The sequence below is a fragment of the Chenopodium album genome, chromosome 15, assembly GCF_948465745.1.
Source record: "Chenopodium album chromosome 15, dcCheAlbu1.1, whole genome shotgun sequence".
NCBI lineage: Eukaryota > Viridiplantae > Streptophyta > Magnoliopsida > Caryophyllales > Amaranthaceae > Chenopodium > Chenopodium album.
The window spans coordinates 7,963,961-7,983,871 of NC_137848.1; the positions used below are offsets into that span (position 1 = coordinate 7,963,961).

A 19,911-nucleotide genomic window follows, 5' to 3' on the forward strand; every position below is an offset into this window, starting at 1 on the left:
ACCACATAACACTATAACAGTCAATAAACATAAAATACAGTATAAAATAAAAACTCATTGGATCCATTTCTTCTTATTCCAACTTTTACTCATATAATGTAATGGACTGCTAGGAGCAACCACCAACAGACTAATAAGACTGGAAAGCTGAACAAAATAAAGAGAAAGTTTGAAGCTTTGATTACTGCCCAAGGGTTTATATTCTACAGTAACAATGGAGAGACACTATAGAACTTTGAGATGGAGAAGAAAAGATTGATGCTTTAATTAACAGAACACGAATTACACAAAAGATAGGTATAGCCTATCGAGCTCCAAGTGAGTTAAGCTCACAACTCTCTATCAATGGCTTTAGGGCGGTTTAGGCCATAACTCTCTCATGAGTTTACACCAAAATTCTGCCCAACTATTTCTTTCCCTCCCTTCTCTATTTATACTAAGTACTAATAACCTAGAATACCTATACTACCCCTCCTTAGGTTAGTCTATTACATATAACCAGCCCGCTAGGGTGCCTTCACCTTAATTAGGAGAGCCCAAAAAGATTATGAACATTCTCTGACCTATTTACCGGCAGGAAATACATTTATGCAACTCTCCTAGGTAAACACTAAGTCATGTAATACTGCAAATGAAATTTGAATCATCTTTAGTAGTCTACAAAATTCAGCACTTGATGCACCAAAATTGGACAGAAATTCAGCAAAATAGTTCGGTTCTATATTAACAAAGGATTCTGGCGATTACAATTTACGAGTACAGAATGATTTTCCATTTCATCTGTTTGAGGCACAGAAGTTGGAAGTTCTTTGTGGAAGATGCCACACCAATTCAGTACAGGATTGATCAATATCTTAAGCACATTGCTTGAAACGCTTTTCAGAGCCTGAAATCAGAACAAGCCATGCAAAGATATCAACAGGAATTAGTTAGTACAAGACCTAACATTCAACCACAAAAAGAGACAAACGCCTGTATGTTATAAACATATGTTTTAAATACAAGACTCAATTTTGCATACACTGTAACAGTTTAAGAAAACCCTCTACCAGCTTAACACTAACAACAAATACATAGCCAATGTATATGAAATGAGCAAACCCTGTAATGGAACCCCTAATCAACATATCACAAGTGACAATTATCGAATAATAACACAACACCAGCCATCATTAAAACTGATCTTTGAGGTGGTAAGTATGAGTGTATGACAGCTTCTTATGCACAATGGGAAAAGCTTCATGTGAATAGGCAAGATTTTACAAGCACGCTCTTCTACCCTGTAACACATTATTCACACTCTTCTGAGAAAATCAGTCTGATATGGCATTAGTTAGACATTTGACAAATGGCATATGACCCTCACACATTATAGTGTTAACAGAATAGCAGCCACATCTAGGATCCAGTAGATTAAGGATATCTTCTCAGTTCTCAGCCCTTGCACTCAACAGGATGTTAGCGGCTTGATATATGGAGTCAATTTAATTTTAAGAGAGTTAGGGAGACGGAGTTATGCATTTGCAAATAAGCCAGAGGAGTGAAAATGCTTAATTGGTACAGAGCAACTACTTTCTTTATCAAATATCAATGTCATATGCAACGACCATAAACATACAGCTTACTATAACTCATACTCAAGAACTCGCACCAGATTTGAGTAAGTGTCCTAAGCGTCGGACTACTATGAAATATTTCCATGTATTTATCCAAAGAGAAGTAAATGTTCATAGCTCCATACCCATGTCAGAGTGTCGAGGACTCAACATGATGATTTTAAATAAAGTAGAAGGTCCAAGCAACAAAGGTTATACAAGAGTAGTACAAAGCAAGTTTCAATAAAAAAAAAAAAAATAAGGTTTAATTAACAAAGCCCTAAATTACAGCAAAAATAAGAACCTCATTAAACAAGGGCCGAGGCTGCGAGGCAACATTATACTTCTAGAAGGGGCACACCATAATGTCACATGATTATAACTACGTAGTATTCGTTTTGAGAACCCGTGCGATATACTAAACACTCCAACTTGCATAAGAACAATTAAACTTTATTGAAGTTCTGAAAAGTGATAGACATACATGATACAACGGCCACAACATATACTGATATACCCATTGCCAAGCCCAAAATTAACTTGGGAAGACTTGTTTAACAGATAATCAAAGTAATGCTAAGCTAGTCAGTTCTTCCTTTCCTTTACAAAATTGCTGATTAATTTCCAATTTAACATCATAAATAAACCCATTTCCAATCTCACTCGTTAACATTATAAGCTCATCTCCATCTCCAATCTCACTTGTTAACTGAGAAGGTTAATCAATATGTGATTTTGCTACATTTTGGCCTAATTTAACATTACTCGGTAGCGAATTGCATATGAGATTATGAGGTGACTCTAATAAATACTATAGTCAATTTATAATTTTAAAACATCCCGTAGATTGTTTTACTAGGATTTTATAACATAGATGATAAAACCCCAAATTTAACATATTACAATCAAATGGAGGGCAAAAGTTTATTTTTTACTTTATTATTTCAAAATCCAAAATTAAATTAAAATCCATTCTTTAACTCATACCACAACCGTACTTTGCAACTCAATTCAAGTAGCAGTTGACTTTCCACAGATATTATTAAAAAAAATGTTAATTACCAAGAATCGTTCTATTAATTCAGTGTGCTCAATAAAATGCCACACCCTTTTTTTTTTTTTATTATTATTATGCTTTATTAGGAAAAGGATCAAAGAATTCAGGAAATAGGAAAAATACAAGGAGAAACTCAAAATCATACCCAAAAAAAAAAATGGGAGAAAGAAAATTAAGGAAAGAAAAAGGCGGTAGATTACCTGAACCCCAAATGATTGATGAAATAGAAGGTCTGCTGAAAATCATCAGTACTAATCTGAAATGAACAAGCAAAACTTAATTTAAATACTTGTATGTTTTTTTTTTTTTTTTTTTTTTTTTCTTTTTACAATACGGAAATAAAAAAACTAAACAATAAAAAAAAAAAAAAAAAAAAAGAAGACAAAAACTACCTATTGAGGAGGGACCAAGCGTGGTGAGGCCACACCCCTACAATCCACCTGTAAATACGACCAAGATCAAGCGGAACATTATAAATATATTCTAATGGACAATCTTGAATGACTCTGCGATTGGCCAATTAATTCGCTGCTCGCTTTCCTTCTCTAAACACATATGCTACTTTGGTTGCTCAACTTAGATCATTAAGTAGCTTCTTGCAGTAAGTGATGCCATTCGACGTTTACAGCTCTAGGAACCTCCTCCTTGCATAAAGCCTGAACACAAGCGATGTTGTCAAGCTAGACTTCAAGTTTATCAACGGAGGAAGTACGTAAAATTGTGATTTATATACCCATTAAAATTGCAACTATAATAATACGAGTAATAATTACTTCTTCCGTTCTTTTTTACCCGTATACTTTTTTATATGTAGTCGGTTGTACCATTGTAGGGGTTATTTGAGTTACTTGGTCAAGGATCACTCGAGTTGCCGAGTTTACTCGAGTTACTCAGTCAGGGATTACCCGTATACTTTTTTATATGTAGTCGGTTGTACCATTGTAGGGGTTATTTGAGTTACTCCTGACCGAGTAACCCCTCAAGTAACCCATGACCGAGTAACCCCTCGAGTAATCCATGACCGAACCCCTCGAATAACCCCTGATCGAGTAACCACTGACTAAGTAACCCCTCAAGTAATCCCTAGTTGAACCCTCAAGTAACCCCTGATCGAATAACCCCTAACCGAACTCCTTAAGTAACCCCTCACCGAATTACTCGAGTAACCCCTGGTCAAACTCCTTAAATAACCCCTAATCGAGTAACTCGAGTAACCCCTAACCTCGAGTTACTCGACTAACCCGTGACCAAGTAACTCCTAACCGAGTAACTCGAATAACCTTTAACTGAGTAACTCGAGTAACCCTTGACCAAGTAACTCGAGTAACTCCTGATTGAGTAAGCCTTCAAGTAACCCATAACCGAGTGAACCCATCGACTAACTCACTAATCTCTGTCCGAGCCCCTAAAGTAACCCTTGATAAAGTAACTCGAATAACTCCTGATTGAATAACTCGGGTAACCCCTAACAAAATAACTCGAGTAACCCTTGTCACACGATATGGCCTGTTGCACCAAAAAGTTGTTTTACTTGATCTATTTTGTTTTGTGTATTTTTAAAAAAAAAAAAATTATCATGCAGTCACATTTGTTAATACAAAACTTTAATTTTTATCCTTACATATTATTCACCAAAGACAATTAAAAAAGAAGTGGTGAATAGTATAAAGTCAAAGTGAATTAAATAAAAAAGAACGGATGAAGTATGATCTTGGTTATTTTTGGTATGATCACGCTTTCTAGCAGGTGACACAGCAACGACTACGGAGTGTTGTCTAATCTTATCAGTGCAACAATAATACTCGAGGATTTAGGAGGGTATGCAGTATGAGAAATCAACCACCCTTCTGAAACTATGGCTTATGTGCATACAACCCCTTTTACTTTGCATAGTATTTCATATGGTTTAATATACTCCGTAATTAATGATATGGATACAAAGTGTGCCTTTAGACTTACTCCGTAGTAAGCATTCGGATCATTATTCTGGTCGAAACTGTTGAACTCTCTTGTTTAATTTAATTAATTTATATTGTTTGATTTTCATGCCAAAAAAATATTTTGTTATGGTTTCGGAGGATTTTTTTAAATAAAAATTTAATGGGATATTTCGTGGCACGAAAATCAGAAAATAAATATTCAAATATATTAAAAAAAAAATAGAAGGTTCACTGGCTCCCGCAAGAATCGAGAATAGTAGTCAGAATGCTCATCAAAGTTACACTTTACACCCAAATCATTAGTTTGTGGTCTTTTGGTACATTAAACTATGCTGTCTATGTATGTCTCAAATTATGTTTAGAATCAAAAAAAAAAAATTTCTTTTAAAATTTATAGTTGTTAATATCTTTTGGAGAAGGATACATCAAATCTTTTATTTTATCTTAAGTAATTTTTTAATATTTGATATTTGAATTACTTTTTTGGAGCTTCTAATATATAAATAAATTAAAAAAAAAATAAAATCCTTGTTGTAATATTTGACTCAAATTTTGTTAAATAAATGATTCACTTTTATTTTTCACCTATGTTTATTATTGTTACTAATATGTAATGAAAATATACATCAAATATTTTATTTATGTATAAATATGTTATCTTTTATTTATGCACGGTAAAAGATTTGTTTCCAAAAATGATTTTTTTTAAAAATTAAAAAACTAAGGACACACCATGTGATGACACGTGTCATTGCTGGTGTGTCTTTTAGTGGAGTATAATAATAGTATATAGTTATTGATCTTTAATTGACACGAAAGAAATAGTATACCTTAAAAAGATGTAACTATACATACTCGATACATAATTGTATTTTGTTTTGTGATCCCGGTGACTTTTGTTATTAATATATTACATTACCATTGTGACTTCAAATTTTTAATTAATCTGTACAACTTAGACTCTAGAGTGAAAAAAAATGTTGAATCACATTGAGACTAGTAGGAGGATTTTTTACGATCACAACTACACAAGTATTAGCGCAATTTTGTTCACTAAAATGATTTACATTTTGTTATGTCCATGGAAATATAATTACATTAGGGCCAAATAATTGTAAACCAATTAGGACTTTTTTATGGATTGATGTAAGCCCACTAACTGATAATTCCTAATGCCTACAACCCCCTCTAGGCAATGCTGCCTATTCCCCCCTTCCAAAATTATCAGACTAGCCCTTAACCCACTAACCGCATCAATTAGGACAATTACCACAGTAACTTCCAACTAACCACGGTTAATTCCCCTACCCCACATATATATACAAAAAAAATGAAACAAAAAATAAAAAGTCATCACTTTCTAGTTTTTACGTTGTTCTTCACTGTCATTTTCTCTCTCATCAAACATTTTCAAATTGCACAATTTTGGAAAAAAATCTGCAAATTGATTACAATTTCAACAACAACGAGTGATATACGAGAAGAAATTGCACTAGCAAAAGAAAAATCTCCACAAAAATTCAAAATTGTAAGTTAATTTTGTGCAATTTTTATGATTAAACCCTATTTTTTTTAAAAAAAAAAAAATCACGATTTGCTCATCATAACTAATTAAGTGCAAAATATTGTTCAAAATCTAGTAAACAAAGTAGTAATTACAAAACATTGTTCAAAAACAAGTAAAGAAAGTAGTAATTTGTTTAATTTCTTTTGTAGACCATAGAAGGAAGTTTCAGAAAGCAACGAAAAAGATCTGCAATTTTGTAAGCATTATTTACTTAAGGTGAATTTGATTATTTATCAATTTAGTTTAATTTTTTGAAAATGAAAAAAAAAAAATTAAAATATGCAAAACAGAGATGACGATATTCCTATTCAAAAACGATTTGATACATTAAAAAATAGCACCAACCTAAATCTCCCGTGATTATTGATCCACAACTTCTAAAAGATATAATAATGTTGAGTGGTCCTGCTGAAAATGAAATGTCTCGAATTCCAAGGTATAATGATCATTTATAACTTACTAAATGTTCATATGTACCTGTTTGTAGTTGCACATTTTTGTAGTGGTCCTACTGATTTTTATTTTCAAAATATACATGTTTGTAGTTGTACATTTATATTTATGAAAATCATAACGACTTATAAAATTGTTTGCCATTGAAAATTGAGTATATAGTATAATTGTGCTAATTTTCTTAATTATTAGTTGAGTTTTCTTACAATTACTCATATTTAAATTATTAGTTTATATTAAAAATGACTTTTCGGTAAATGTTCATTTTCATTTTGATAGATGTTCATTATGATATTAGTATATGATCATTTACATTCTTACCTTAGTTCTACTAGGTTTCAGTCTTGAGAAAAGATTACCCTAGTTTTGTTTATGATCATTTACATATTAATGAATGTATACTGCTGTTTAAACAAATGTTCATTTGGAAATACCTATATGTTCATTCTCATATTGAAAATATCCACGTATACTATAATAATACATGTTTAACTTCATATTAAGTTAATATATGCTTATGAGCGTCATTTGAGTATTATACTACATACATTTTAATTCTAATATTGAAAGATGTTTATTCGAATTTGATATGTAGATGTTCATTTGGATTTGTGTATATTCAAACATATATATTAATGTATGTTCATTCATATGTTAAAAAATGTTCAAAAATAAATAATATATTGTTCATTCATAATTGACCTTTGATGATTATGATTTAAAACGTAATATAATCTTATGGTATTTCATCCACATATTATATCAATACATATCAAGTTGTATTTTGACATATTGAATTATTATTAATGGTCATTTACATATTAATAGATATTCATTTGGATTTTGATATATGTTCTTTTTCATATTAATAAACCTTCATTTAGAATTGAATACATGTTCATTTAAATTTTTTACGTTTTCATTCTCATATTGAAAGATTTTATATCTTTATAGTGTGTTCATTTCTAACTTCGTAATTGTAATTCATGCGTAAATGTTCAATTTTGAAGTCTTAGATTTCACGTTCTTTTGTTAAGAATATGTTGTTATTATTATTTTTTTTGAAAAACTTGATCGATCTCTTATTGTACAGGATGATCAAGTAAGAAAGTTGAAGGCGACATATACATTATGCCCGGATTATATTTTTCATGGAAAACATACAATTATATGATTAGAGGTGCAATATATATATATATACACACACACTTTATTATACCAAATGCTACAAATAATGTTCATTTAACCAGACACATATGTACATTTGGTTCACTTTCATGTTTATAAAACAATTAGATATAATACAATAGCTATATGGAAATGCGTTATTATTGTAATTAAATTAAATTATTTTATATTGAAAATTATTTTTTAACAACGTTTTAGTTATATAATTACAATTCTAAGACCTATGCATTTGCATTGTAAAACTTACACATTGCTTTTGAAATGAACATCCAATGATACAAAAATGAACATTTGTTGAAACACGAATAAACAAAAATGAACATTAGATGATGCAATACTTCTTATAATAAAAATGATTTGAACGCAGTAATCCTTATAAGTAAATTTGCTCTCATTTTTAATTATAAAAAATTCTTAAAATTTAATTCAGAAAATATATTAATTTGATGAACAAAAAGTCCGTGTTATAAAAATGAACATCTAATGATACATAAATGAACATTTACCAATATAGAAATGAACATGTAAAAATTTACAGAAAATTCATAAATGAAAAGGGGCGGGGGAGGGGCACGTGCGGAGGGTAGGGGGGTGCAGGCAGTGTTCCCTACCGTGGGGTGTAGGTAAAAATTTGTACACTTACTGAACCTCCTTCCTTTTCAAGCCCATTAGAAAGAAAAAAATTCACCAAAGTTAGTTATTAGAAAAATAATTACCCTTGGTTCACTTGAGCTCCAGATAGCTTATGGAGGGTAAGTCTCCTAACAATGATTTTATTTTATTTATTTATTTTTTTTTTTTTTTTTTTTTTTGCATTCTGTAAGTCTTGAATTTGAAACTTTTCTCGATCAATATCAAGCACACTTGAGCCAACTCTTGACCTCTTGTTGGTAATTCCGATTACAATTTTCTTCCCTAATTTTTTTTTTCATATACACATTTTCAACTCATGCAGTCATGTTACATTTTTTTTTTTGAGGAAAGCTGCCGAACAAATACATTAATCAAGGGACAAAATGTCTGAGAGTATATATGGGGAAATCTCCCTAGGACAGTTCTCTAACCATACTTGTTCGACACCACAGGTAACAATCTTAGTAAGATGATGAGCTACAAAGTTTTCATCTCTTTTGACATGAGACCAAGTAAAAGAAGTAAAATTGCAACTCAAAGACAAAAGATCTTCTAGTACCATATCTAAATAAGAGAAGTACATGGAAGCTTTGGAGAGTCGGTTGATCAAAACTTCGCAGTCTGAATGTCCGATTCAAGGATGATATTGTCTTAGCCAAACCTTCAGGCAAGATGTACATCTTACGAAGAGAAGAGCTTTACTAAAAAGTTGGCAGTCATGCTACATTGCTACAACTTGTATACCCCACATAGACAATCACTCTAGTGATATTCTATTGGTTGAAAATTTAGCTTCACCTTGGTCCACCTCAAAAATTCTGAAAATTTCATTTTCAAATATTTCGCAATTGAAAATTTAAATTTCAAATTCGGAAATTGAATGTCAATGTATACTTGGCATTGAATAAGAATCAGAGTAAGGAGATGGGGATTTCGGGATTTGGGTTTGGACATCGGTGGTTCAGGTGGGTTTCGGGATTTAGGTTTCGAGGTGGGTGGTGGTTTAGGTGGGTTTAAGGATTTGGGTTTCGAGGTAAGTGGTGAAGGTGAGTTTAGTTGTTTAGGGGTTTGGGTTTCGAGGTGGGTTGTTGAAGTGGGTTTGGGAGGGTCTCAGGTGGCGTTTATGGAGGAGTTGGTAAAGGTGTTGGGTGAGCAAAAGGTGGTCACCCACCAGCAAAGAGGAATATAAAAGGATTAAGGGTAAGGGAGGTGGTCTGTTTGGTGGTCGGCGGTGGATGGGGGTGAGGGCTTCCATGTACATGTAGTGGGGGTGGGTGGTTATTTTAAGTTTATAATAGTATTTAAATACAATTAATTTATATTAAGTACAATTAAGTGTTGTAAGTCATCTGATTTAGGGCCTGTTCACTTCAGCTTAATTAATTTCAGTTCAGTTCAGTTCAGCTCAGCTCCAATCAGTTCAGTTCAGTTTAGTTCAGCTTCGATCCTAATTTACCTCTCTCATAAAATATTCATTTCAGCTCTATTTAGTTAAGTTCAATTCAATTCAGCTCCAATCAGTTCAGTTCAGCTCCAATCAGTTCAATTCAGCTCAATTCAGTAAATGTGAACATACCCTTAGTTGATGAATAGTATCCTTAAAAGTCGACATATTTTTAGCTATTCAAAAGGTTCAGTTATTTGGAGCTAGCCGCCCAAAAATTAGCTCATTGTTAAAAATATTTCACACATTAATTACTAAGAAGATTGCGCTTGCACATTATTATTATGAAGTACTCCATATCTCAATTTTGTGTGACTCTATTATCATTAGGAAAAATTGATTAGTTAAGTTTTTTGGGGTTGCCTTAATTTTAAATGGAGAAATCTAAGTTAAATATTATTTGCAAAAATTAAAAAATACCATGATTAATGTCTGAATTTGCGTGTCAATAATGTTGCTCGATTAGGATGTTAGTGAATATTTTTGCCATTAATAATCCAATTTAAGTTGAAATTTGTAAAGTTATATCTTTAACAGCTCATTCTGTGTGACAAAATATGTCTAAGTACAAGCATGTTTCTTTACTATCTAGCAACAAATCGAAGTATTTTTAATTTTTTTCCAATTTATTTTTGACCTCAAACTTAACTAAATATGACCTTAATTTTTTTCTTTATCTGATCTAATTTGGCCTTAATTTTTCTAATCTGATTTGAAATAAGTAAAAATAAGGTGAACTAAACATGGCTTATTAATACGAAATATTCCCTCCAATTCGTAGTAATAATCGCAACACTTTCCTTTTACATCTGTTTCATATAGTAAAGACTCAAATCACTATTAATTTTTAATTTTTCTCTCCCACTAGCCCCATTTACATAAGTAATTTATAGTTTTTGTCCCTTACTATCTTCACTTATACCACAAATTATTAAAAGCATCTGGTTCGCATTAATTTATTATGGACCACTAATATTCGAGACAATATATTTGACCATTTGATTAATTAAAAAAAGGGTCATTATCTTTTAATAAAAGTTATTTTACTAAAAATAAATTAAATTTCATTGTGTTATTATAAAGGTCATAAGAAGTTAAGCTTTTTTTTAATGAATGTTTTAATATATTAGTCCTTATGAATAATAAAGGTCACCTTGTTAAAATAGGAACACTATGTCTAACATAACATCGACTAACACGTGCGTGTTTCAGGTTCATAATAATATTAAAGTCACAAATCACCTTAGAACTAGTTACATCGCAGATTTGATCAACGATCGCCTTAATAAAAAACTTCATCTGAAGCAAACAATCTGTGAGTTAGCACTAATTCGGCTTGAGATCCACGGATGAGTAGTTGTTTGGGTGAAGAAACTCATATGGCCTTCTAGATATACTTTTGGAGACGATGAAACCCTAAATCTTCAATCTTTAGCACACGAACAAAAAAAAAAAAAGCCTAATTGAATAAACCCCGTCATAAATATGGGATCCATTTATTGAAAGTAAATAAAAAGTTTTTTAGGGCTTACCACCGGTGAAAGCCTCTACAAAAATTAACAATTGAGATCAGAAGAAAAGAGATGGAATTGAAGAGAAGAGAAAAAAGGAGAAGAGTGAAGGAAAACCTTCAAAAAAGCAGAAAAAATCTAGCAATGGAGTCTAGAAAAACCCTCCCAAAGGAAAACCCTAGAGGGAACCAAAAAACCCTTCCAAGGAGAAAACCTAGAGGGTATTTTATATTCAATTCAATTAATTCACCTAAATGTTTGTGCCAGTCAAATTGCTCGGGATGTAAGCTAGCTATTTCTCTAACTTCGAATATTATGACCTAAAATGACCCCCAAAAATATGAGCAATTTTCTTGGCACACAAATTGAGAAGATTTTGAGCACAAAAATTGAGGTAGTACTTACAAAGTATAGTAGAATTCATTGAACAACTATGAGTTATTAAAGTAATTTACCTATTTACGGCTTGTTTTGTTCACCTTTATTAAATAAGTTTTAATTCTAATTAATTCAAATATATTCAAATATGATTTTATCAAATCTAGTGAGTTTAATAATTTGTAATAAAGTTTAGTCCAGTCAAATAAGGTATAATAAAGTTCCATTAAAGTTTCAATCATGTCTAAAAAGTTCCATTCAAGTCTATTATGATTATACGAGTATTAAATATGATATTGAAATCATTAGTTTATTTTATAATTACAATATTGTTTTTTTTATAAGGAAAATTTGTCACAAAAAACCTTTTATAGTAACATTTTTGTCTGAATAAACCTTGTAATTTTTTTTTTGGCAAGTTAAAACATGATTGTAAATTTAATTTGTTGAAGATAACCAGGAACATCTAATTCACTTAATTACCCAAAGAACACTAGTTTTCATTGATTAAAGCCATACATCATCTACAATGTATAAGTAATGATTATCGACAAAAAAAAAAAAAGATTTACCAATTGGCTGTTGGTGTAGTGATTATTGGGAATTTGGGACTACACTTGATCCTCAAATTCGAGGGTGAACCAGGTGAAACACCAAAAAAAAAAAAAAAAAAACTCTAACAAGAATTAACTGGAGAAGGACTAAGAATCCAAATAGTACATAGATATAAATATTTGGTCGTATGTAATTATGTACGAAATTAGCTCGCTAAATTGTTTTCTCTTTCTTCTTTGAAGGTGTAATTGTATCAATTATCCCCCTTAAATCAAAATACACCATGAAATAAAATGAGTCAACAAATGTCATATTTACCGTATAACCCTCGTAGAACACCATCGTCGTCCATTATCAACCTTCAACAATCCTTCCATCACTGTCATCACCATCAAATTTTGACTCGGCGCTACAATTTCTAAAATTAAACTCCTTTTTGTCTTGATAAAAAGGTCATTCCCACTTGTGGAGCGTTTTTTATACGAGGACCTTCCTCATCATACTCCATAGTCCATAACAACCTCACTAAGTCACTAAGACACTAAGATCAATGATTCTTTTTAAATTGTTTTCCAGGTTTCCCATTAGATAAAGATACTCTGTAATTAACACAAAACACTTAACATCACCAATTTAAATACAATGATACCAACATCAATCAAATTGATACTAAAATATTTCATGTGAGACTAAAATAAATACAACACTTTTTAACATTACACAAATTGATAAGCTAACTCATATTAATCCAAATTTGTAACTCATCATCGTCAATTGACATCCTGTAAACCATTATCCTCAACAATGAGGCCTTTAATTGCAAATTAAAACCTTAGTTTGTCAACTAAGTCAATTTGTAGTGTAAAACCAGAAGATGACTATTGCCTGCCTTCAAATCTAAGTGTTTTGGAAATATTTTCACCTTAAATTTTCATCAATGGTTTGCTAAGGAGTAATTATTTACATGAATTTTTAGCGCCAAAGTTTTTCAGTACCATTGACCGCTAAATTTCCCTCTCTTTCCTTTACAAAGGCAGGCTTTACTATTAAATTTTACCGCTTTAAACTCGGGCTCTTTTTTTTTTTTTTTTTTTCCATAAATGATGTGTTGTCAATTTGTCATCGTATTAATGGTTGTTAGTCTATGTATATCACCTCCCCTTAAATGACTTTCATTCATTATACAGTAACTAAACGCGGAAGATTCAAGCCGACTCCAAATCCAAATAGACTAAAATAAAAAACCCCGCAAAAACCCTGCCTTCTTCATTCTTCATTTTCCATTTCTCCACCTTCTTCTTCTTCCTCTTGCTCTCTCCTCCGCCCATCAATGGCGGCCAGATCCTCCACCACTCTCCGCCTCCTCTCCCGCCTTCTCCACCCTCACTCCTCTCCACCCACTCTCTCTCCTCTCCACCACCACCACCTCCGCCGCCCTCAATTCTCCCTCGCCGCCTTCTCCACCGCCGTCCCCCGCCGCAACCCCAAGAAGGTCGACATTGGAGCTCGCGCTCGCCAAATCCAGAACCGCCGTCTATGGACTTACGCTCTCACCTTCTCCGGCGTCGCCGGTTTCGTCATCTTAGTCCTTAACAATTTCCAGGATCAGCTTGTTTTCTATGTTACTCCTACTGAAGCGTTGGAAAAGTTTGGTTTGAATCCTTCCAAGAATAAGTTTCGGTTAGGTGGTTTGGTTCTTGAAGGTAGTGTTCATCAACCGCCTTCTTCTCCTGAAATGGAGTTCGTCATCACCGATCTTATGACCGATATTGTTGTTAGGTATTCTACTTTTTGTTGATTTTGATGATTAATTATGTTGTTTTTGAATTTGATTATTTGGATTTTGATTTGAGATCATGAAATTTGAATCTGTATTTGTTGAATTGGATCTCAATTTCTGAATATAATGATGATTAATCTTATGATTCGTATTTAATTAGAAGGATTAGGGTTGGTTTTTTAGGTTAGTGTAGATTTTCAGTTTTCTTCTTTATTTTGGATCAATTTTGAAGTTATTGTCATTGAAAATTTAGTTTGGTCTTAATTATTGAGTCGGCTGAAATCAAGTTATGCATTAAGTATTGTTTGATATTGAACTCCTAAATTGGACAAGAATGATACTGGATTGATGGTAGAGGTAGAATTTGTCAATTAGGGAAGTTTGTCAAATTATATCCTGATTCTGTAATTTCTGAATAAGATGATTATTAATCTTATGGTTCATATAGAATTGAATGTTAGAGTTAGATTTGAAGGTTAGTATGGGTTGAATGCCCACTTTTTCAGTTTGCTTCACTCGTCTTTGGATGAATTTTGAAGATATTGACATTGAATTTTTAGTTTGGCCTTAATTATTGAGTCTGCTGAAATCAAGTTATACATTAACTATTGTTTGACATTGAACTCCTAAAATCGGACAAAGTATGATACTGGATTAATGGTAGCGGTAGGATTTGTCAATTTGGGAAGAATTTCAAACCGGATCCTGATTCTGTAATTTCTGAATAAGATTATTATTAATCTTATGGTTCATATCGAATTGAAGGATTAGGATACGATATTAAGGTAAGTATCGATTGAATGTCCACTTTTCCTGTTTGCTTCACTCATTTTTGGATGAATTTTAAAGATACTGTCATTGAATTTTTAGTTTCGCTTTAATTATTGAATCTGCCAAAATCAAGTTATACATTAATATTGTTTGACATTGAACTCCTAAAATTGGACAAAGTATGATACTGGATTAATAGTACAGGTAGGATTTATCAATTTGGGAAGTTTGTGACTTGGCTTAAGGAGTATCCAACTTCTTATTGATTTGTGTTTCTGTAGTTGAATTTCTGGATACACCATAATGCTAGGAGTCAAGAGATCCAGCCGCACAAAGTCTAGCTTTCTTTGTAGAAAGTAATTACGACATGTTTTCTGTCATGCCTTAAATGTGGGTGTCTTTAGCCTGGCATTTAGCCATAGTGTTGAAACATCTTCATATCTTTAGCAGAGACCTGTACTGGACATTAGCAATGTAATGGAACATACTGTCGTGAAATTGTAAGACTAATATCAATATATCTAATTAAAAAAAAAAAAAAAAAAAAAAACTTCTTTTAGAACCTTTTCCTTCATCATTTTGTTTTCAAAATTGTTCTTCTGTTGGTTTATTAGAAAAATCTCTCTAGTTCCACCGATACTTGGTTATCAATTATTTGATTGCTTTTATATATATATCATAAGTTTCCATTATAATTAGCCAATGATGTTTGATTTACTTAATATTTTAAATGCGTGTGGAACATTTTATGTTGTTTTACAATAGTATCCTAAAATTTTGTTTAGGTATCAAGGATCCTTGCCCGATTTGTTCAGAGAAGGTCACTCAGTGGTAGTAGAAGGTTTTGTGAAGCCTTTTACTGATGAGATTAAGGAATCCGGTATGAGTGGAAAGACCAAGGAGATTTCAGCAAAGGCAAGGAGTGGGGAGTGTTACTTTTCTGCCACGGAGGTGTTGGCTAAGCATGACGAGAAATACATGCCTGGGGAAGTTGCTGCTGCTATTGAAAAGAACAAGAAAAAACTCGATGAAGAGGCAGAGGCACAGAAGACTGCAGCTGCTTGAAATTTGTCTGTGAGTATGAACTTATGAAGCTAACTGGGCTTTGAATTTTCTTATCCACCTTAAATTATACGATTTGGAAATTGTAATGAGTTAATTTAGAAAACCTGAAAGAGGAATAGGCTCTATACTTTGGTATAGTCTGGATAAGAGAAAGGGATGACATACAAGAATTTGAAGAAATAGGAAATTAGAATTTTGATTGATTCAACTATCGCCTATATTGTATCTTTCCAATTAACATATTGATTTATCCCTGGAATTAGGGATTGTTATATTCATGGAATGCTGGTGAATAAATGTACTTCATTCTTATTTTACAGTTCTTCTGGCTGCTTTTCTTCAATGAAAATCATGATCGTGGTTTCTGTACCTCTGTGAATCTGATTTTTATTTCTTTCCCCTGTAATTCGTGGTTTTGTCTAATATTTAATTAACAGAAGTGTGTTTATTGAGTTTTTTTTTGTCAACTAATATTTTCTGTGCAGTATGCATACGATATCATGACTTGTGTACTCATAATGTAGAAACCACTTATGCTCTTAATTTTCTTCATAATTTTGACACAATGTCTCTTCTAGGGGGGAACCTTATATCTGTTCCATAGTGTGACTATCCATCATAAGTTCATTACTTCTATAGTCTGCACTCTCTCCTTTTACTCCTAATGTATTGATGTATCATTACTTTACTTTGAATGAATCTTTCCTACTGGAATAGAAAGTGGATCATCTATAGCTTCCAAATCTGGGATGTTTACCTTAGCCCTATTGGTTAAGTTTTGTCACCTCTATATGGGTTTTGGATACTTGCTTGAAGTATTAATGATATTTTAAGGCATGGCCTTTACCTTATTCATCTAGCTGCAAATTCATACAGTAATGCATGATTGGAGGCTTGTTGTTTCTTGGTCTATGTACACTCTTGCTCAGTGTTATTACTTTTGTTAGTTGACTGCCACCATTTGGATTAATGTGAAGCTGCTCTGCAAAAGAACATTTTCATGAGCTGCACTTTCTTGTTTGGAAAATAGCTTGTGATCACTGTGATGTGGCCATTCTCAACTGCTGAAAGTCTTAAGATACACATGCAGAGGCTTTAACTTGAATATTACCTACTCTGATTGATGCATGGTTTTTGAGTTGAACTGCTAACTGATCAATGTTATACTTTTGAACTTCCTTTTTCTATTCGGCTTCCTTGTAATGCTACTTACAGTAAATCATCAACATACATTAGTTGCTGTGTTGTGTTTGATTATTCTGTAATCAGGAGTTTACAAACTTGAGAGGAAAACAGATGCAGGTTGCCATTGACACTTCACTGTAGCTTTGATGTTGGGATGTATCGTCATGCCTCATGCCTATGATCCCTCATTGCTGTTGCTAATGGCTGTGACTTGTGAAAGGCATTTGGCTGCAATTAGTGCATCTGCATTCTGCACAGGCTTTGCGGGGGTTTTTCTTGACTTGATTTGGTGTTAAGAAATTCACATATTCTGATGTTGTGTATTAACTATTAACCATGTCCAAATTTGGAGTTTTGCTGTAATTTATTCAGTGATACTTCTCAACATGTAGTTTCTGCAAATACTCTAGTATCGAAGACTCCAAGCATGTTACATTAACTCTATTAAGTCACAATGACAACATGAATTTTATTTTATCTTATTTTAAGCATATTTTTATGGATTGCCCTCCCTAACATCTTTTCCTATATGCTCATAAAAACAGCCAACACACAATGTATTAACTTGCACCAGAACACAAGCATCAATATAGGCACACATGCTGACATGTATAGGGAGCTGTCATATGGGACTTGTTGGTTTTATTAGTTGCTGCATTGTGTTTGATTATTTGTGAGCAGGAGCTATCAAATTTGTGAGTAAAATGATCCAGGATGTCTTTTGTAGAAGGTTAACACTTTACTGTGGCTTTGATCAGGGGCGGAGCCAGGGTGGGGGGGGGGGGGGTGGTTGTGGAGGCCTGGCCCAACTGGTGATATATGTAATATATAGTCTGGCCCCCCTAGAATAACTAATAAATAGCTAATATTTGTCCTACATATCATGTTGTTAGTGATAGCCCAGTTGGTTTGTTGGAGCTTTGCTTGGTTAGAGGAGGTCTCAAGTTCGATTCCCCACTTCGAGCGTTTTTTTTTTTTTTTTTTTTTTTTGGGATAACTTTATCGTTTCTTGGCCCCCATAGATTTTTATTCCTGGCTTTGAGCTGGAATGTATCGGTATGCCTATGGTCCGTTACTGCTGCTGCTGATGGTTGTGAATCTTGTGATTTGTGAGAGGCGTTTGGCTGCATGGTAGTGTTTTAAGTGCATATGCATTCTGCAGTCTTTGCAGAGGTTTTTCTGATGCAGTGTATTAACCATGTCAAAATTTGGAGTTCGCCTGTAATTGATTCAGTGATACTTCTGGAACTATATAGTTTCTGAATCTTTCAGCCTCTGGTGTTGAAGATGTATTATTTGAGGCTTGTGCACAATCTTCTTGAATGATTATTTTGAAGGTAAAATGTGCTTTCTGATGCAGCTGCTAGAGTCTAGGTGATGAGACTTTTTTATCGTATGGAATTGTTTCTGCTGTTTCTCAACAGGTGATCATGAGTCATGCCTTTAATTTCAACTGTTACATGAGTGTGTAGCTGAACTCTAGTATTGTTGTACTGGCACAGTTCTCAAACTTCTCATGCTAATTTGTGCACTGCAGAATGTATTGAATCTTTGATATCTCTATTCAATATGTTTATGTTTCAACTTTCAAAGCATTGATAGGTTTAAGGTGTTTCAAGACGTTTCAAAGTTTTCTGCTACATGACATGCGCATTTGTGCCTGCACCTTCTGTTATGTTAACACACCAAATCAAACTTTGATGATCAAATCTAAAAAAAACTTCAAAGGATGGGCTGGTAGTTGGATTTTAGTGTGAAGTGGGGTGAGAATGAGAATATCTAGATCTATTCTAAACCAAGACAAACCCCTAGTTATCAGAAGTCTCATTTCCTTTTGATATTTCTTTTTACCTTCATCACAAACTAGAATTCAATGTTTTTTCCCTTCATCTCTCTCAAATTATTTTTTCCCATAAGAAAAGTATTCAATGATGCATTTTATTCATCGTTTTATTTGTTAATCATACGTGTGTTGCACGGGTAAATGCTTCTTGAAATTTATATATTTACGTATTAACTCTATCAAAGTCATGACAACTTGAAATTGTATTTATTTAAAGCATTTGGTAACGTGAATGAGGTAGAACATGCTTGAATCCCTGGCAACCTTCCCCATACGTGCAACAAGCATTACAAACATTTATTAGCTAGGAAAAAAGCATTATTATGACACTAATCAGGATCAAAACACATCAATATAGGCACAAAAGCACAAGAAGTTGTTTCATACGAGACTTGTTGCGTAGGAGCTTGAAGGAAATTGCAACACATGATTATACACATCGTCTAGAAAAGAAAATACAAAATCAACGATAAATTCTTTTGATATGGTTTGTCACACCTTTTAAAGTGGGTATAGTAATCCAAATATTTATGTTATATCAAATCTGAATGATTTACATAGATGATTTTATACTACTAGATGATTCTAGAAAATATCAAGATTTATATAGATGATCCTAGAAGATATCAAGTATGAGTTATTTCCAATACCGTTTACGTTTGCAATTGTAACTATCAGTTTTTCACTTAAGTGTAAACCATTAATTGAATGACAATTTTAATTTAGAGAGAACTACTAATTGTAATATGAAATATTAATGTTACTTGGATCAATTAAAAGTTTTTTGTTAATTGTATATCCTTGCGCATTATCCGTAGAAATTGTTCGTATAGAGTAATCAATCAAATCTTAATCAAGTTACACCCTACATTAACGTGTTGACAAATCACGACTTTAACGTGCTATCACCGAACTTCCTCAGTTGATTTTTATTTTAATCAAGAGT

The 19,911-nt window shown here is 32.7% G+C and overlaps 1 protein-coding gene across 1 annotated transcript; it reads left to right on the forward strand.

Annotated features, from left to right (window-relative positions):
- The first annotated feature begins 13,536 nt into the window (after positions 1–13,536).
- LOC145581769 (cytochrome c-type biogenesis protein CcmE homolog, mitochondrial-like) lies at positions 13,537–16,261 on the forward strand. Its single transcript, XM_081638795.1, has 2 exons — positions 13,537–14,100; positions 15,658–16,261. Exons 1-2 carry the CDS (start codon positions 13,652–13,654, stop codon positions 15,935–15,937), a joined length of 729 nt encoding a protein of 242 aa, XP_081494921.1. The 5' UTR covers positions 13,537–13,651; the 3' UTR covers positions 15,938–16,261.
- Positions 16,262–19,911: the final 3,650 nt, after the last annotated feature.